The 21,160-nt window shown below is 41.2% G+C and overlaps 1 protein-coding gene across 4 annotated transcripts in view; it reads left to right on the plus strand.

Moving 5' to 3' along the window:
* bbs7 (Bardet-Biedl syndrome 7) overlaps positions 1–21,160 on the plus strand; it is an 81,003-nt gene that overhangs the window by 22,230 nt on the left and 37,613 nt on the right. For all 4 annotated transcript variants that reach the window (XM_072584217.1, XM_072584218.1, XM_072584219.1 and 1 more), the window contains 6 exons: positions 1,307–1,437; positions 4,197–4,281; positions 7,003–7,105; positions 9,185–9,377; positions 9,758–9,832; positions 12,405–12,467. In XM_072584217.1, the coding sequence (XP_072440318.1) occupies positions 1,307–1,437; positions 4,197–4,281; positions 7,003–7,105; positions 9,185–9,377; positions 9,758–9,832; positions 12,405–12,467 (650 nt within the window). The remainder of the gene's footprint in view (positions 1–1,306; positions 1,438–4,196; positions 4,282–7,002; positions 7,106–9,184; positions 9,378–9,757; positions 9,833–12,404; positions 12,468–21,160) is intronic.

Here is a 21,160-nt window from a genome sequence, read left to right on the forward strand (position 1 = left end):
GATATTTTTCCTCTGAGAAATCATTGCCTTTTTGTTCATTTAGTACATCCTGTTACTTGAGTTAAATTTAGAGAGTTGGTAAGCTATGTTTAATTTCAATATTGGGCACTTTCATCCATTATTAGGCATGTCTATTTCAAATCACTTCATTAGTTTTTAAAAAGGCTCTGTTTTCAGTATTATTTTACCTTACACTGGAATCCTGTTTTTTAGTTCAAATTATTGTTTGAACTTTATGCCAAAGTTTCAGTTGAAATTTCCTTTGGAGTTGTTATCCTGACTTCAGGCTGAAATTTAGATATTATCCGTGCACCATATCTGAAAAACCTGACACAACATTCAAAGGTACAGATGGTGACCAGTCAGCATGCTTGCCAGTTGATTAGGGATGATTGGTGGGCACCAATTGGTGGGCTCTAAAGGAATTGCAGCTGCCATTGCAAGTAAGGGAGAGAAGAGGTAATCTCTGCACTTTACAAGCTTTTTAATAAGAAATGTGTGCAGCTCGTAGAGCTCAATCAATACTCCAGCTGTGGCCGAGTAGATATGTTGACATCAAATCAATCCTCAGGTGCTGCATCCCAGTCTGCTGTGTCTTTGGCTCTATGCTGTGGGGGCTGACAGATACACTGAAAATTTCCAGCAAGCCTCTTATTAACCTGAACAGGCTTTTAAATTACATAACCAAGCTGTCCAGTACATTGTAGGCAGTTGCCATCGCACTGTCTGATGTGTCTGGGTCATGGCCCAGAGGTGGGAAAATCCAGCCAGCTCACCCATTATGCCATTTGGTGCATACATATAATCTTTGGTTCATACATTGTAACAACGAAATGTATCCCTGCTCAAAATCAGTATTAAATAAAAATTTGTCGATTTTTCCTTCAACAGCTCACTACATAAATGCATTGCTATAATACTGTGATCTGTAATTTTTAAGGTTTCAGATTAAATCCAGATCACTGATTCCTTATCTTCTGTACATCAGGATGGTGTGGGGGTTGCCACAATTGCCCATGGTATCCCTGAATGATAGAGGAAATAATTAGGAGTTCTGTTCCTGTTTGCTGGTCAATGCTGGCCCAATCTCCGTTTTCTTTGGACAAATTGTCCTTGTTAGGAAAATGAATCCACAGTGTGTAGAATTTAAGGATTGTGAGGGGTTAAAATATAGGTCCAAATTAGAATGGTGCAATACCTGGAATGTAATTTGGGATGAGAATTATACAAACTATTTGGTCAACTAAATAGAATAATAATGAAAAAGGTGAGAAAAATAGACTCCTTTTTTTTGCATGGACTGCAGGTGTTCTGTGTGTTGACTACTATGATATTCTGGGAGATGGAGTCAAAGAGCTACTTGTTGGCCGTGATGATGGAATAGTGGAAATCTATGGGTTCAATGACAACAGTGAGCCCGTCCTGCGATTTGAACATGTAAGTTTTCATTCCTTGAGAACTAAAGGAATATTGTAATTCAAATGTAGGTTAATTAACTCAAGCGTAAACATTTGATTTTAGATATATAGTCTTGTTTTGAAGTGGAATTAAACCAATTGGCATAGACATTTCTTTTATTACGTGGTCTTTCTCACTGTCATTAGTTTGTATTTTTACCCTTTCCTTTTTTCCTTTTTGTCTATCCCCCTCATTTGGTATTGCGTATATATTTTATTTGAAATAAAATTCATTTTTAAAATGTATTTATCAACACCTGATTATCATGATTTTAACCAACTAAGACTTTGGGCTTACTGATTTCAAGAATTTGAAAGGTTACTTTGTTTGACATCCATTTCATTACTTAAATGGGATCAGGAAGAGATTTATTTAGAACAGTATATCTGCAATTTAGTTTTTTTTAAACACTTCCTAACAAAAAACTAGTGTCATTGCATTTTAATGCAGGTATATAAATAAGGGAAGAGCACTCTGACAGCAAACAACTGCAAATGTGAAAAGTTAAAAATCTTGGTGTTGTGCACTTCTCTTAAGTGATGGTGTTATATTCTGTTTTTAAAAGCTACACAATCCTATTACTGAAAACTGACAGAATCATAGACTGATTATAGCACAGGAGAGTGACACGTGTCAGAACAAGCTTGTATTGACCGTCTCAAAGGGCAATTAGTCTCTCAATTCTACTTATCCAATTTTCTTCTGAAGTCATATTTGAACATATTTCCACCTCTCCATTGGGCACAGAATTGTAAATTGTAACTGCTTATTTCAAGGAAAAAGGTTTTCCTTTGATTCACCCTCCAGAAGAGAAAAGGTCAGACTCCAACACAAGCAATCTGAGTGCCCTCAAATTGACTGGCTACTTGTGCAGTCCTGAAACTGCCATAAATCAATAGTGGGCACTGCTGCGACTACGAATAGTCTTGAGAGAAACGTCTTGGATGCTGGAGACAGGGATTTTCCAGTGAGTAAGGGACCTTAGGAATAGGGTTGAAATTTGGAGGTATAAAGCTGGGTGGTTAGGGATTGCCCCTGATGTGTGCATGGCACCCACTAAAAGATGTATTTCCCTTACGCCCCCCCCCCCCCATCTTTTTAATCATTTAAGGGATTTAAGCATCTCCAGCAAGATCTGCATTTACTACCCATTTCTGATTGTCCTTGAGAAAGTGATGTCAGGTGCCTTCTTCAACTGTTACATTCCATGTAGTGAAGGTATATCCATTGTACTTTAATGGACTTCATAAACTTTGACTCAGTAAAATTAAAGGAATGGAGATTTATTTCTAGTGCTTTGGAACTTGTAGGTGGAAGTGTTCCCATAAGCCAGCAAACTCCTTCTTTTTGGTGGTAGAGATCATTGGTTTGAAAAATACCCTTGAAAGAATCTTGACCAGCTACTGCAACACATCTATAGATAGTGCCACTATGCACTGCTAATGCAGGGAGTAGACATTTAAAGTGCTGAATGGATGCCAACAGAGGACTGTTTTGGCCTGGATGATGTTGAGCTTTTCTGGGTAGTATTGAAGCATCCTGGCAAATAGAGAATTTTTCATCAAAATCCTGACTTCTGCCTTGCAGGTAATGCCCACACTTCTGAGAAGTCAGATGATAAGTTATTTGTCTCTGAAATCCCAGCTTCAGAGTTACTGTTGTCACCAAAGTATTTAGGTGGTTGGTCTAGTTGAGTTTCTGGTCAGTAGTAATTCCAGGATGTTGATGCTAGTATAGTCAATTATGGTAATATCCTTCAGCATCAAGGAGAATTGATTAGATTCTCTTTAATTGCATCTGGTCATTTCTTGACACTTAGGTGGCATGAATGTTGTCCTGGATACATGTGGGCACTCAACTCCTCAGATACTGAAACAATGTGTAATTAACTTCAAATGTCCCAGTTTCTGACTTTAATGGTCTTCCTAACAAGATAATGAAACACCTGGAGATGCTTAGGTGTCACCCACTATCTGGAGGAACTGCTGCAATGATGCTCGAGGGCAGTGATGATTTGGCCTCAAACAATGACAAACATCTTCCTTTGTGTTAGGTATGATTCCAGCCAGTGGAGAGGTTTCTGCTGAGTTCATTGACTTCAGTTTTACCATGGCTACTTAGAACATAGAACGTAGAACATTACAGCGCAGTATGGGCCCTTTGGTTCTCATGCTGTGAAATTAATCTGATGCCCATTAAACCTACACCGTTCCATTGTAATCCATATGTATGTCCAGTGGTAAGGCTGCACCTGGAGTATTGCAGATAGTGCTGGTCATCGCATTATAGGAAGAATGTGGAAGCTTTGGAAAGAGTTCAGAGGAGATTTACTAGGATGTTGCCTGGTATGGAAGGAAGGTCTTACAAGGAAAGGCTGAGGGAACTGAGGCTGTTTCGTTGGAGAGAAGAAGGTTGAGAAGTGACTTAATTGAGATGTATAAGATAATCCGAGGGTTAGATAGGGTGGACAGTGAAAGCCTTTTCCCTCAGATGGTGACAGCTAACACAAGGGGACATAGCTTTAAATTGAGGGATGATAGATTTAGGACAGTTATCAGGGGTAGTTTCTTTACTCTGAGTGGTAGGAGTGTGGAACGGCCTGCCTCCATCAGTAATTGGATGGAGGCAACAAGTAAAAAAAGTTTTTTTATCTACTTGGGGAAATAAAGAAGTGTGTCTTAAAATATTTCTGGAGCATTTACAGAAGTTATGTTTTTGTGTGCAATTACACATTCTAGACTTTGGCTGAAAGCATCACTTCTATTCAAGGAGGGTGTGTTGGAAAAGAGGGTTATGATGAAGTTTTGACTGCAACATATACAGGTAAGAAAATAGATCTTCCAGTTTTAAATTGGCTGTAGTTTAGAGAAACATAACATAATCTGTCGAGCCTCCTCAATATCTTAATGTATTGGCTAACTGTTACTGAAACACATACAGCCAATCTGTTGGATTATGTATTTGATCTCAGCTGGTCAACAGTGCAGTTGTTATCATTGTATCTGTTCTAGGGAAAGTATTCGCTATGGTTCCACTCATGATTGATGTTTCCAGAAAATATATGTATGTGAATGTTAATTAAAGACAGGATTGTGCTTTGCTATGATATTCCAAGCGTTAAAATAGTCTGCTAATATTCTGGCTAGGTTAATGCTGACTAGGTCTTGACAACTGAGTTTGATGAAGTTAAAAATCACACAAACCAGGTTATAGTCCAACGGGTTTAATTGGAAGCACACTAGCTTTCGGAGTGACACTCCTTAATCAGGTGATAGTGGAGGGCTCGATCGTAACACAGAATTTATAGCAAAAATTTGCAGTGTGATGTAACTGAAATTATACATTGAAAAATTGATTGTCTGTTAAGCCTTTCATCTGTTAGAATACAGTGATAGTTTCACTTCTTTGATGAAGGTTTGAGTTTGATGAAGGTCTTTGCCGAAACTTCGATCTTCCTGCTCCTCAGATGCTGGCTGACCTGCTGTGCTTTTCCAGCACCACTCTAATCTTGACAACTGAGTTTGTGTCAGCTTAGTTAGTTCTAAATGGTAAGGACTGTGGCAACAATCGTGATTAAACATGCAACTTCACTTGCAACTTAATTAGAGCATTAGAACACACTAATGTCTTGTCTTGTTCTGCACAAACATTAATTTCAAAATATTGTGTTTTATTCTATTACTTAAAAATGACAATATTTATATGGCACCTTTACTGCAGTTAAACATGTTAAGGTGCTTCATAGGATTGTGATGAGACAGAAATTAATACTGAGCCAAAGGTGGAGAGGTGGCTAAATTTAAGTATGACTATTTCAATTGATCAAAGGTCTAGGTTTTAATGGAAAGAGAGGTGAGGAGGAGAAAAGGAAGAGTGAAAAGGAATTCCAGACCTTAAGGTCCAGCTTACTCAAAATACTATTGTCAATGTTAGGGTAAAGCTTAATGGCCAGATATGAGGAGGCAGAGCTGTTAAAGGTGTTCAAAACTAGGGAAGACTAAAGGTATAAGGAGGATGGAGACCAGTGAAAGCTTTGTTAGAAATGTTAGAATGAAAACCTTGCAGTTAAACTTAATGGGCGATGAGCCAGTTTTGGTCACTGAATACAGTGGTGAATAGAATTAAAATTATCCTTATTGTAACACACATTCAAGTAAGAAGTTGACAAGTTGCCACTCGTGGTGCCATCTTAGGCACAAAGGTACTAAAGTACAGATTCTGAAGTACAAATGCTTAGGGGAAAAAAATTAATTAGAAAAATAAAGAAATAAAATGATCAGAAATACAGACCTTCTAACCCAGTCCATGCCAGCACCTAACCTGTAGTCCGTGCTGGGCCTTGTCTCCTGGCCACGCCAGGCTTCATCTCTTGAGGCTGCCAGACTGTTCTGGAATCATCTTGAGGCCGGAAGTCCATGCTGGGCCAAGAGGTTGCCACACTGGACCAAGACTGCCATGGTGTTTGGAATTAGGTGTGAGTTACGATGTGGACAATCTGAGACAGTGCCTAGAGAGGTATCGAACTGTTGGCGAGGAAATGGAGTAGGTAGTGTTCAGTGTTTCCACTGTTGATGAAATGTAGGAAATGTTGGCTCAGGCAGAACAAGTCTGACAACATAAAGATGGAGGACAAGTTTAAGGAGATGGAGATGTAGAGCAGGCAGTTGTCATTTTGCATTTGAAATCTAATGTGTTGTTTATGAACAATATTGTCAAAAGGCAGTGTTTAGATGATAAGTATACGTAGATGAACGATAAGTCCTTGGGAACCTCCAAAGGTTTTACTCCAGGGTTTGAAGAGAAGTTGTTGGAGGATGTTCTGTGGTTACAGCTGAATTGGAAAGACTGAGACCCAAGAACAGTATTTCAAAGACCACTCTAAAATGTGAAAAAGAATGTGTGATCTGCGTTGTCAGATACTTAGACAGGTTGACAATTGGGAATGGATAGTACAACACAGTCAGAGCATATAACTTTTGACTTTGGCTAGCATTGCAGGCAAAAATATGTTTGGAGATGTTAAAATATGGATTGCAGGAAGTTAGCCATAAATCTGGATTGATATGTAGTACTTTTGAGGAAAAGATGACTGCAGCAGATTCAGGAGGTTGGAAATGTCTCTGGTAACTGTGAGCACCAGATCGAGTGTCCAATTGGTGGATGGGAATAGAAGTTGAATGGTCAGCAGTTTAGTGAGAATAGAGCTGAGAGTTCTAAAAGGGTAAAAATAGCCAAAATAAAAGACCTACCCAACACACTTGTATACATTGTCTGCTGGATGTTTGTTCTGTTTTTAAGATAAATATAGTGGAATTCAGTATGTAGTTTCAGGTTTACAAAAAAATTGTTTTTATAATTTCAGTTGAAACCTAGAATTCTTAACATTCAGTGGCTGATGTCATTTTTGATAAATTTAAGTTTTAAATTTTCTTTTCAGTATCATGCTTGCAGAGTGATTGTATGCATTTATATTATGAATGGTGTTTTAAGAATAACTGATGTCTTTTATGCTAATATTTGCTTTTCATATGTTTTGGTTTTTAGGCTGGGTGATGGGTCTAACAACTGAGCCAGTTCAGAGAGAGGTGGGGCCTTCTGATGATCTGAAGCTAAATCAGGAGATGCAGAATAAAGTCATGAATATCAGGTCTGAAATATTAGTGTAGTATTTAGAGGTCCTGTTCTTTGTTGCTAGAAGGTTCACTACTCCAGTTGCTGGGACCTGTCAACCTGGTCCTTGAACATTTAAAAAAATCTAAACTTTTTTTTGCAAACACCACAGCATAAAGATACCATCTCCTTCCTGCAGCTTTAACAGTGGCCTCTCTATTAATGGTGCTGCTGAACACTCGGCCTTTTGATTGAGCAGGCAGCCTTGAGAAACAGGATACCAGCCTCAATTGGACACTCGATCAGGAGGTAGCCTCTTAATCGGCTGTTGGCAAAATCCTATCCGGGATTCTATTATCGATCAGTGGGCTCAGGACCTGCTTTCAGTCATGACAATGGGACCTCAGATTTTGTAACAATATTCTGGCTATTAAATCTATTTATTCCTCTACAGATTCTGCCTGACTTGCGGAGTATTTCCTGCATTTTCATGGGATGTGGAGGTTGCTAGCTGGACTAGCATTCAATGCTAGTCCAGACAGTAACTACGATGGCTGGTTGCCCTTGAAAAAGTGGCAGTGATATATTTTCTTGAACTATGACAGTGCATTTGGTGGAGGTGTACACACAATGCTTTTAAGGTGGGAGCTTCAGGATGTTGAGTCAGTGATACTAAAGGAATGGTGATATACTTCTAAATCTGGATGATGATTGAGTTGGAGGGGAACTACTATATTGGGGCTTTAAGTTGTAAACCAGCATTGGTTGAATCCTGGTTTCTATAACAGTGGTCTTTCATGATTGAAATTGAATTTGAATTTGGGAAACTAGGCAGTTTATTATAAAACTGCAGTACAGAACCATGGTTATCCATCCTTTGCAGAACTGGAGATATCAATGTGGTGTTGCAGATTTCTACCACCTCCAGTGAAGCACATATAAACATAAATCATTGGCTCTTCGGTATATTCTATCTATGCTAATACTTTAGAGAGTCATAGAATGGAAACAGAACCGTCAGTCCAGTCATGTTCCCAAACTAAACTAGTCCCACCTGCCTGCCCTTGCCATATCCCTTCAAACCTTTCCTATTCATGAACTTATCCAAATGTCTTTTAACCTGCGTCCTGCATCTACCACTTTCTCTTGCAATTCATTCTACATGAAAACCACTATGTGTTTTTAAAAAATGCCTCAGTGTTCTCTTTAAATCTTTGTCCTCTCACTTAAAAATATGCCCCCTTTACTATAATCCAGATTAAATCCCATAGACCTCAGTTAGAAATATTTATCCAGTTTTCCCCTAGTACAGAATGATTCTGCACTGTATGATTTTAAAATGTACAATTGTCTTTGCCACATGGAACTTAGTGTCTCAGGCAATATATTTTCAAAAAGAAAGTTGGCATGAGTTTTGTTAACTAATTTCACTTGGTTTATAATTATTTTAAATTGATAGCCCTGTTGTGGTCTGTCTTTGTTTATTTCCACTTTCAAATGATGTTCTTCATTGAATGTTGTGAGAGCTATCCTTGTCTATTTATTGTAGTATATAGACAACAAACATTGGTGTCACTGAATTGTTTAGATTGTTCCAGTAGGACAGCTGCCCTCTTTTATTAATATGCCGATGAGTTGATTCGCAAGTTCTTTAGAAACCTTTTACAGCTTTTAGGAAAGGTGAAAAATTAGGATTTTTATTTGCATACTTGTCTTAACATTCAATGGGAATTTTCTGACTTTATTTTATCATTTTGGTATTCTAAATCACCGAATAAACTTTTGAAGTTCTTTTGGTTATTCGTCCAACAGGTTAGGGTTGCTTCAAACTTTAAATGATTCTCTGTCTAGTAACATTTTTTCTTTCTTATCTTCTCAACTATTTTGTTATGGATGATTTCACATCTCAAACTGGCATTTGTTTGATTTTTATGCCAATGTTTACTCAACTATGACTAACTTTTAGAGATAGATGGAAGCTAGTAAACTAGGGCATTTGTAACTCTGATAGGTGACAGAATTTGTTGTAACTTTCAGTAAAAGTATTAATTATTCCTCACCCACTTCTTTGAGGTGTTGTATACAGCTGACCATATAGCACCTATTTCTCCATTAGGGTAGAATTGGAGCAGTTACAAATGAAGGTACTTCAAGAGCGTGAGAAATACCAGCAGTCAGCACAATCGAGTGGTGCAGTTTCAGCAGTGCCTATATTTAGTGTAAATGACAAGTTTACTCTGAATCGTGATGATGCAAGCTACAGTCTCACCATGGAGGTGCAGACAGCTATTGACAATGTACTACTACAGGTAAAAGAAACTGTATAAATGTTGAAGATTGTCACCCTGTTATAGATAAAAATCTGAGACATTTTGCTTTATTTATTTATGCTTGTGCTTATTCCATTGTTCCGTGCATTTCCAATGGCAATGACACAACCATAGTCAATAAGTGCGGTTTGAGTTGAAGCAAAAGCTTTGGGGAATACTTATTCTTTTGATGCATTCTTTGTGGCAATGCCTCAACCAATCAGCACCCTATTCTCATGTAGATTTAGCATTCTTACAGTTCTATCTCAATAAGTTCAAGATTAAAAAGCTTCAACTTCTCTTTCAGCAGTAAAATTTGATTTTGATGTTTAGGCAGTGAACCTGATAATTTTGACCTCCTTGCTTATGTCTGTGCACAGAGTGATGTCCCAATAGATCTATTGGATGTGGACAAAAATTCAGCAGTGGTTAGCTTCAGCGGATGTGATGCAGAGGTAAGATGTAAATATAAGTTATTGCCAAGTTACTTCATTCTAAAAAAAAGTTAATAAATTCAAACACTTACAGTTTGTTTTCTTATTTGCTGTAAATGCAGACATTGGGTTCTTATGACCTGACACATATTTCACTCTGAAAAATGAGACTTTATCCAAGTGGTAATTTTTACACATTGGTCACAAATCCAAATTCTGATCCCGCTTTGAATTTAGCTCAATGCATAGCAATATGTGGCTAGTAATGTTTTATTGTAACTTGTTGACTGATCACACTCTGCATTCGAGAATGATGTTGCTATTGCAGAGGATGATGTTTATCTCTGTTAAGTGACGTTTTGGACTGAAGTTTCATCATCCATCAGAACAATCGTTGATATCACATACCTAATTTTAGAAAATTAGCTCATTTACCTGGAAGTTTGTTCTTTCTGAGTTGAGTATAGGTTGGAGTCAGGCTGTAGGTTCCCAAGGCTAGTTTTGAGGTGGCAGATGCTCAGGCAAGCAGCTTGGAAGTCCTGCATCCATTATTGAGATATGGTTGTTAAGCCTTCTAGACCTTAACCCTCACCCACCTCTATGTTCTATCAAACTCCCACGCCCCTCACTGTTTTGGTATAGAACACTTTATTTATGAAGTAACAGTGCTAAATCTTAAAAAAAAATGAGGATTTCAATCAGATTTTCAAAGCACCTTTTTGGAAAAACACTTCAAAGAAAGAGAAATATATTACAAGCTCATAAAACTGTCTGTTAAACAAAGCTAGCTGTCCCCTTTGCAGCCATGCAAACATTCTGCAGTTTGGAGTGAGTCTTGGTGTTCAGTCAGGCATTCATCATAAGACCATCTGGTAGGATAGGTGTCTGTCCAGTTGTTAGCCTGCTTGTGATGAATGCTGGTGGACCTTCCAGATCCACTAATGGATTCAATGGAAAAAGATAAAAAGGATGCATCTAAAAGTTCATTGGGTAAATGGAGCGATCCATACAACTGGTTACTGGGAAGCTTTTGGTCAAATTAGGGTTAACAGTACTGAGAAAAACTTAAGGAATATACAAATGTTATTAAGTAGGTAAAAGGGGAGTTTGGCAGGATAGGAAATAAAGACCAATACATAAGAGAGGAGGAAATAGTAAGAGTTTTTAAAGGCATGTATTAGAATAGTTAGAGTGGGCAGGACTGCTCTGGATTTAAGGAGGAGATCTAATGCAATATAAAGATATGCTGACAATATTGGCACCCAGTATGTATGAGGAATCAGAAAATTACTTTAATCCTGGCAATGTTTCTGGATCACAACTCAGACTTGGGCATTATCTGAATATGCATAATTTTTTCAGTGTGCTTGTCTCATGTTCTTTTGGATTCAAGATGAAGAAATGTCATGTCTTTGTCCCTCAGTCCTGCTGCCAGTTGTACTGCTGTCTTAATTGCTGGCTTTAAAACAAATCAATCCAGTGAATTTAGTTCCTAGACTAATTTTTAACATTACTGCCACTGTTCTATCAGAAAGGACCTAAACTTTCAGCCCTGTTAACTAAATATTTTGCAACAGTTTTCACAAAGCGACAAATGTGAATGTAGGTTTACCACGGGAGGAATGTATGGTTATGAAGATAAAACTTCAGATTCTTGTCATATTTCTTGTAAACTTCTGTAAAAGACCTCAACATATCTCTGAAAAAAGACTATTATTCTAGATGATGTGTAAGTAACAAGAGCCATTTGAGTATCTGTGAGTGAGAATAAAGGTTTGTAGACATTACTTTTCATGGATGGTTGTTGAGATGTGAGCTGCTGCAACAGAAGGTCTTGAGGCAGAAAGTATGATGTCCTCTCAGGTGAAAAATGACATTTGAAGCAGAAGTAACTTGCTGGTCTGTGGGTAAAGAGTGGGGAAGTAAGGACAGTTTAGTTGATTGTAGTATGGAGTTAACATCCAGAAAAAATGGATCGAATAGCTTCTGCTTATGCTATAAAATTCTAAGGTAAGAAACACTCACCAGAGTCATTTCCTTTTAATATGACGTCTGAAAGATTATTGAAGTTGACTCGATGAAGAAATGAAAAAATTCTGATGTTTGAAGACCACAAATATTTGTTCAAGCATTATTGTTCATTTCCTTATATTTGAAAATATGTATATGAAAACATGTTGAATATTAGACTGTTTATTTCTAAATGATGTCAGTTGCCATCCACTCCCAGATATCAGGCAGGTGCCCTTTATTCAGCAGCCAGAAAATTTGAAAGAATTCTGAGGCAGAGCAGCCCCCTTAACTACAAAGAGGAGTTGCAGTGTCCGCTTGTAGGTCACTCAAACTTTGTAATGTATAAATTACTGAGCCTTCCATTCCTTAGCAGTGAATCTTTGTGCATCAGCACTCAGTTATTGTAACATTCCTATTTTCCACAACTTCTTTATTATGTGTATTGGCCGATCCTGGAAGTTGATTTCCAGTTGTTTAAAAGTATAGCTGTGCTATTTATATGGCACAATTGTCTTTTTTTATATGTGTTTGTGTGTTTCTGTAACCTTCATAAGTTCTTATTCTGCTTTTTTCTTAATAGAATGGGAACTTTCTTCTGGCTACTTATCGATGCCAAGCAAATACTACTAGGTTGGAACTAAAGGTACTATAAATGGGTAAATACAATTCTTGTTGACAAAACTGCTGTATATTTCCTGCATTTTGATTTTGTTCCTACTTCCAGCATCAATAATGCTATACTCAGGAAACACCACGTTGTTCCTGGCCACCTGAATTTATTTTGCTAATCCATTTGACTCTTCCATTCTTATTCCATAAGCCTGACAGATATGATCTTTGTATATCATCCAGCATTTTCCACTTTATTGAAGTATTTTCTAAATAATTTCCAAATTATTGATTCATTGCTGGCTTCTGCTATAGTGCTTGCAATAATTCCTTTTACTTGTTTAATTAATTGATGTCATTCAGAGCTCTGCAATCTGACTCCAGCAGGCCCCTTTTCCTGCTCATACCTGTGCTTGCTGAACTATATTGACTCCTGGTCAAGTCACATAATTTTAAAAATCTTATTGTTGTTATCAAATCTTCTCCAGCTCACAACCCTCTGAGATACCTGTGCTTCTCTAATTCTGACCTCTTTAATTGCTCTACAATTGGTGACTGTGCCTTCAATTGCCTAGACCTCAAGCTCTGGAATGTTCTTGGCATACCTCTCCACCTCTTTGCAATGCTTTCTAACTTTGAGCTTCCTTTGAAATATACCTGTGACCATGCTTGTGGTTATTGGTGTAATATACCCTATGTGGCTTCATGTTGTACTTTGCTTTGATGCTGCTCTGTAACACCATGGGAAATTATTACATTCAGGTGTTATATTGATATAAGTTGTTTTGGTGAATCCTCCAGAGGAATCGTCTCACACAGTGGCAGTAAAAGGTACACATCCTAAATAGGTTATAAAATTTGCAAAGTAAGAAGGGGCAGCACGGTGGCTCAGTGGTTAGCATTGCTGTCTCACAGCATCAGGGTCCCAGGTTCGATTCCAGCCTCGGACTGTCTGTGTGGACATTCTCCTCATGTCTGCATAAGTTTCATCTGGGTACTCCGGTTTCCTCCCACAATCCAAAGATGTGCAAGTTCGGTGAATTGGCCATGCAAAATTGCCCATAGTGCTAGGTGCATCAACCAGAGATCTGGGTGGATTACTCTTCGGAGGGTAGTTGTGGATTGGTTGGGCTGAAGGGCCTGTTTCCGCACTGTAGGGAACCTAATCTAAAAAAAAATACAATAATTAGAAGCAGGTACACCATTTAGCGAACCAAGGCCACTATGCTATCATCGAGGAGAAAGTGAGGACTGCAGATGCTGGAGATCAGAGCTGAAAATGTGTTGCTGGAAAAGTGCAGCAGGTCAGGCAGCATCCAAGGAACAGGAGAATCGACGTTTCGGGCATAAGCCCTTCTTCAGGAATGAGGAAAGTGTGTCCAGCAGGCTAAGATAAAAGGTAGGGAGGAGGGACTTGGGGGAGGGGCGTTGGCCTCCGCGGCTATCGGGAATAACACTGTTTCTGTCGTCGCCACAGCCACAGCCACTTCCGCCCCCTGGGTTGCTATCGCCGCAGCCACTTCCACCCCCAGTGACATCACTAACCTGCACGACCACAATGCCGCATGTGTCTCCGCCCCCACGCCGATCTCCGTCACCACGCTTAGCTCCACCACCACGCCGATCTCTGTCACCATGCCTAACCCCGCCCCCACGCCAATCTCCGTCCCCGCCCCCACTCCCAGCTCTAGCCCCACATCAGCTCCTAGCTCCCAGCCCTGCCGTGTTTTCACCATCCCTCCAGAACTACCACTCTCTGAGGATGAAAGATCAGTCCTCAGCAGAGGCCTCACCTTCATTCCCCTACGCTCTCGGATTAACGAGTTCAACATGTGGCGTGACATCAAACAATTCTTCTGCTGACTTCGCCTCTGTGCCTACTTCTTCAACCAGGATTCTCGCCCACCCTCTGACGACCCCTTCTCCTGCCTCCAACACACCCCATCCACCTGGACACCCCGTGCTGGCCTCTGACCTGCCCTCGATCTCTTCATAGCCAACTGCGGCCATGACATTAACCGCCTCAACTTCTCCACTCCAACCTCTCACCCTCAGAACATGCAGCCCTCCACTCTGTCTGTTCCAACCCCAACCTCACTATCAAACCGGCAGACAAGGGAGGTGCGGTAGTAGTTTGGCGCACCGACCTTTACACCACTGAGGCTAAACGCCAGCTCGTGGACACCTCCTCCTACTGCCCCCTCGACCATGACCCCACCTCCCACCACCAAACCATCATCTCCCAGACCATCCATAACCTCATCACCTCAGGGGATCTCCCATCCACCGCCTCCAACCTCATCGTCCCACAACCCTGCACCGCCCGTTTCTACTTCCTGCCCAAAATCCACAAACCTGACTGCCCCGCCAACCCATTGTCTTAGCCTGCTCCTGCCCCACCGAACTCATCTCTGCATACCTTGACATGGTCCTGTCCCCCTTAGTCCAAGAACTCCCCACGCCCTCCACCTCCTCCATGATTTTCACTTCCCCAGTCCCCAATGCCTTATCTTCACCATGGACATCCAGTACCTGTACACCTCCATCCCCCATCACGAAGGACACAAAGCCCTCTGCTTCTTCCTTTCCCGCTGTACCAACCAGTACCCTTCAACTGACACCCTCCTTCGACTGACTGAACTGGTCCTCACCCTGAACAACTTCTCTTTCCAATCCTCCCACTTCCCCCAAACCAAAGGAGTACCTATGGGCACCCGCATGGGGCCCAGCAACGACTGCCTCTTCGTAGGATATGTGGAACAGTCCGTCTTCCGCAGCTACACTGGCACCACCCCCCACCTTTTCCTCCGTTTCATCGATGACTGTATCGGCGCTGCCTCGTTCTCCCACGAGGAGGTGGAACAGTTCATCCACTTTACCAACACCTTCCACCCCGACCTCAAATTCACCTGGACCATCTCAGACTCCTCCCTCCCCTTCCTAGACGTTTCCATTTCTATCTTGGGTGACCGAATCAACACGGACATTTACTATAAAACGACTGACTCCCACAGCTACCTAGACTACACCTCCTCCCACCCTGCCCCCTGTAAAAACACCATCCCATATTCCCAATTACTTCGTCTCCGCCGCATCTGCTCCCAGGAGGACCAGTTCCAAAACCGTACAACCCAGATGGCCTCCTTCTTCAAAGACCGCAATTTCCCCCCAGACGTGGTCGACGATGCCCTCCACCGCATCTCCTCCACTTCCCGCTCCTCCACCCTTGAGCCCCGCCCCTCCAACCTCCACCAGAACAGAACCCCACTGGTCCTCACCTCCCACCCCACCAACCTCCATATACAGCATATCATCCGCCGTCATTTCTGCCACCTCCAAACCGACCCCACCATCAGGGATATATTTCCCACCCCTCCCCTATCAGCGTTCCGAAAAGACCACTCCCTCTGTGACTCCCTCGTCAGGTCCACACCCCCCACCAACCCAACCTCCACTCCCAGCACCTTCCCCTGCAACCACAAGAAATGCAAAACTTGCGCCCACACCTACCCCCTTACTTCCCTCCAAGGCCCCAAGGGATCCTTCCATATCCGCCACAAATTCACCTGCACCTCCACACACATCATTTATTGCATCTGCTGCACCCGATGTGGCCTCCTCTATATTGGGGAGACAGGCCGCCTACTTGCGGAACATTTCAGAGAACACCTCTGGGACACCCGGACCAACCAACCCAACCACCCCGTGGCTCAACACTTCAACTCCCCCTCCCACTCTACCAAGGACATGCAGGTCCTTGGACTCCTCCATCGCCAGTCCATAGCAACACGACGGTTGGAGGAAGAGTGCCTCATCTTCCGCCTAGGAACCCTCCAACCACCAAGGGATGAACTCAGATTTCTCCAGTTTCCTCATTTCCCCTCCCCCCACCTTGTGTCAGTCAAATCCCTCGAACTCAGCACCACCTTCCTAACCTGCAATCTTCTTCCTGACCTCTCTGCCCCATCCCACTCTGGTCTATCACCCTCACCTTGACCTCCCTCTACCTATCGCATTTCCAACGCCCCTCCCCCAAGTCCCTCCTCCCTACCTTTTATCTTAGCCTGCTGGACACACTTTCCTCATTCCTAAAGTAGGGCTTATGCCCAAAACGTCGATTCTCCTGCTCCTTGGATGCTGCCTGACCTGCTGCGCTTTTCCAGCAACACATTTTCACCACTGTGCTATCCTGCTTAATTGTGGCCTCAACTCCATTTTTCCTGTCATTTATACCACTTCCCATGCCCAACTCCCAATAATACTTAACTGTCACCAATCAAAGAAAATCAATCTAACTCTGCCTTGAATAAATTCTGCCCCTGCTGCTCTCTGAGGATAAGAATTCTATAGATCCGACTGCCCCACCCCAAAAAAAACAAAAAAAAATCCTCAATTTTGGCTTTAAAAATTCAGGGTTCTCATTTTGAAATCGAGGCTCCTGCTTATCGAGACCAGAGAAGAGGACACATCCTCTCAGCATCCATTGTGTCAAATAGCTGTCGGTCCTGTTGAATAAACCCTCTCTGACTGAGTTTCTGATGTAGCTATAACCTTTCTAAATTAACGAGACCAAAACTGTACACCATTCTCCAGGTGTGATCTTACAGAAGCCCTGTATAGCTGTAACAATAGTTCCCTACTTTTATTCTTATTTCCCCCCTTGCAATAAATGGCAACATTCCATTGCATTCCTGATGATATGATGTATCTGATTACTATTGTTTTGTGATTTGTGCACCAGGACACCCAGATCCCTCTACGCTGTAGAGTTCTGGAGTATTTCTTAATTCAAGTAATATAGTTGTTTTTATTCTTTCTGTCAAATGGATAAGTGAACATTTTCCCCATATAATCCTCCTTCTGTCAGTTTGTTTTTCCACTCATGTAGCTGGTTTAAATATCTTTCCAGACTCTGTGCCTTCTTGACAATTTACTTTCCTACTTTGCACCATCAGCAATTTAGAAATTTGATCAGAGTGGCACAGTATTATGCCTCCAATAATGGCTCATGTAGTCTTCAACAATAAGTCTTTAATATTTTTGCCCATTGTCATGGTGCTTAATGCAATTTTTACTTATCCATGGAATTTGAGTGTCACTGGCGACGCCAGCACAGATTTCCTATCCCAAATTGTCTTTTGAGAAGGTGGTGATGAGCTCTGTAGAAGGAAATTTGAAACTAAAAAGTAGATATTTCCTTTTTGTACTCCTACATATTTGGCAATATAGCCCAGATGACTTGATCCCATGCAATGACTTAAAGCAAGCATAACATGTGATTCCGAGCTAAACAAAAGGTTCGTTCCCAATGCAACTAGTGCCCTAAACATGCACTTATAAGGCTTAAACATGCTTTTTGGTATCAAAAATATAGTTCTATTACTGAGTCAAATTATATAACTGTATAGTTAACTAATTAAGCCAGTAGTGAGAAATCTGTTAATGGGTCAAACAAAAGTGATCGACAGATTGTGTTTAAAAATAATTTCATGTGATATAGCACCAACTTATGTGGTAAGAACTACAAAAAGGAAATATGAAAATAAACTTGAAAGGGTGTTTGAATCACACAAACAACTGGACAATTCAGAAAAAAGAGCTCCGGAACAATGAGGATCCATTGAAACTGGCGCTAATGACATTGAAATCAAGGAAATTATGAAAATGTTGACTTTTTCCATCAGTATTAACAGTTGGGGCAGTACTGTTCAGACAAGCTAAGGAAACTAATACAGAATTGAGAACAGGAATTCGCCAAAGTAAACCTAAAATACAACAATTAAAAAAAGGCACAAATAATGACCAATCACCTGGATTGAATTTCCATTTCCAAATTTTAATGTAATTAGAAGGGAATCACACTGCATCGGACCCAATATAATACTTTAGATTCTCTAGGTTTGGTATCCCTCCTTTTAAGATTGGAAAATTAAGTACACTATTCTACGATTTAACAAGAATGAGAGGAGGAAACCATCAGTTTTTTTCCCCAGTTAGTCTAATTTGTTCTTATTGGGAAATTATTAGATTCTAAGCACAATAGAGGTTGACTGAGCATCTTGAAAAATTTTCACCTGATCAGAAATATCTGTATGAGTATACTTTGTTGAGCTTTTGATGCAGTGAACTCAGGTAGTTGGTAAGAGAATGTCTTTAGATGTTATTTATGTGGATGTCCAAAAGACATTTAATAAAGTCCCTTCTAACAGCCTGTTAGTTACAGGTGAATCTCATGGAATTGAAGGCAAAGTGTTGTCCCAGTTAGGAGATTACGCAGCAGGAGACGGTGGACATACACTCTAATTGGCAGGATCCGTGATGTGATTCTGATGAAGGGTTTATGCCCGAAACGTCGACTCTCCTGCTCCTCGGATGCTGCCTGACCTGCTGTGCTTTTCCAGCACCACACTCTGGACTCTGATCTCCAGCATCTGCAGTCCTCACTTTCTGCCAGGATCCATGATGTGCCAGATATGATTTGTGTTGATAGCTCAACTAAATTTGACAATGGCATAAAATATAGTCGGTGGTATAAGCAGTGAAGTTAGAAACATAAAATTACAGATACTTATCGATTAAATGAAGTGTGGTAAATCAGTTTCATTGAAGACAATTATGAGGTCATCCACTAAAAAGAATGGATAGATACTTTTCTAGAAATAGTAGAGATCACAAGGGACTTGGGGATTCGTTATTAGATCAATAAATATCGTGAACAAATACAGGAAGTTATCAAAAGGTGATCTGACTACTGGTCTTTCTGTGGAGAAATCAAGACTACAAGGGAGTAGAAGTCATGCTTCAGCTATTCAGAGTCCTGGATGACCACATTTGGGGAACTGAGATTAATACTGGTTACAATACCCTCAGGAATGTATTAGCATTGCAAACTGCAGTGTGGATATTTTAGTTTTATGTCTAGATCCAGAAGGGTTACTTTCATGGGGGATATTATACAATATAAGGTTGATTCCCTGAAATTCAGAAGATCTTATTAAAGTTTATAAGACATTCAGGGGACAGATAGGAATTTTTTCCTGTTGGCTGAGAAGTTTAGGACAGGGACATGGTGGTATAGGGGAAGGGAGAATTGGTGGAAATTATCTAAAAATTAGAGCTAGAACTTAGAAGCTTGAAATTGGGACAGTTCTGTTCTTAGAATCCCTACAGTATGGAAAGAGGGCATTTGACCCGTCAAATCTGCACTGACCCTCCAAGGAGCATCCCACCCAGATGCATAACCCTCCCACCCTAACCCCATAATCCTGCATTTATTATGGCTAACACACCTAACCTACACATCTCTGGACACTGGGAGAAAGCTGGAGCACCAAGAGGAAACCCATGCAGACATGGGGAGAATGTACAAATTTCACACAGTCGCCCAAGGCTGGAATCAAACCCAAGTCCCTGTTGCTGTGAGACAGCAGTACTAACCACTACGAGGGTGTTATAAGTTTGAAACTGTGTTCCACAGTTGTAAATTTTTGCTGGATCAGCTGGTTAATAGATCTCAGATTTATAATTAATAAAGGTATTAAGGAATATGGACAAAAAGATCTTTGAAATTGGTTGCAATCAAATTCAATCCATCCAGTGGCTCTTCCCAAAGTTTCTATCTATATTCCCTTTCTAGCTCGTCACAACAAACTTTAAAAATGTTGTTGTGGTTCTGTCCGCCAAGCTGGGAATTTGTGTTGCAGACGTTTCGTCCCTTGTGGGCGGCACGGTGGCACAGTGGTTAGCACTGCTGCCTCACAGCGCCAGAGACCCGGGTTCAATTCCCGCCTCAGGCAACTGACTGTGTGGAGTTTGCACGTTCTCCCCGTGTCTGCGTGGGTTTCCTCCGGGTGGTCCGGTTTCCTCCCACAGTCCAAAAATGTGTAGGTCAGGTAAATTGGCCACGCTAAATTGCCCGTAGTGTTAGGTAGGGAGTAAATGTAGGGGTATGGGTGGGTTGTGCTTCGGCAGGGCGGTGTGGACTTGTTGGGCCGAAGGGCCTGTTTCCACACTGTAAGTAATCTAATCTAATCTAATCTTGTCTAGGTGACATTCTCAGTGCTTGGGAGCCTCCTGTGAAGCGCTTCTGTGATCTTTCCTCCGGCATTTATAGTGGTTTGAATCTGCCGCTTCCAGTTGTCAGTTCCAGCTGTCCGTTGCAGTGGTTGGTATATTGGGTCCAGATCGAGATGCTTATTGATTGAATCTGTGGATGAGTGCCATGCCTCAAGGAATTCCCTGGCTGTTCTCTGTTTGGCTTGTCCGAGAATAGTAGTGTTGTCCCAGTCGAATCCATGTTGCTTGTCATCTGTGTGTGTGGCTACTAAGGATCGCTGGTCGTGTCGTTCGTGGCTAGTTGGTGTTCATGATGCGGATCGTTAGCTGTCTTCCTGTTTGTCCTATGTAGTGTTTTGTGCAGTCCTTGCATGGGATTTTGTACACTACATTGGTTTTGCTCATACTGGGTATCGGGACCTTCGTTCTGGTGAGTTGTTGTCTGAGAGTGGCTGTTGTCTGATTCAAACCACTACAAATGCCGGAGGAAAGATCACAGAAGCGCTTCACAGGGGGCTCCCAAGCACTGAGGATGTCACCTAGACAGGGGACGAAACGTCTGCAACACAAATTCCCAGCTCGGCGAACAGAACCACAACAACGAGCACCCGAGCTACAAATCTTCTCACAAACTTTGAAAACTTTAAAAACACTGGTTGTGAGAATGTCTAG

This window comes from Chiloscyllium punctatum, chromosome 14, assembly GCF_047496795.1.
Source record: "Chiloscyllium punctatum isolate Juve2018m chromosome 14, sChiPun1.3, whole genome shotgun sequence".
Taxonomy (NCBI): Eukaryota; Metazoa; Chordata; class Chondrichthyes; order Orectolobiformes; family Hemiscylliidae; genus Chiloscyllium; species Chiloscyllium punctatum.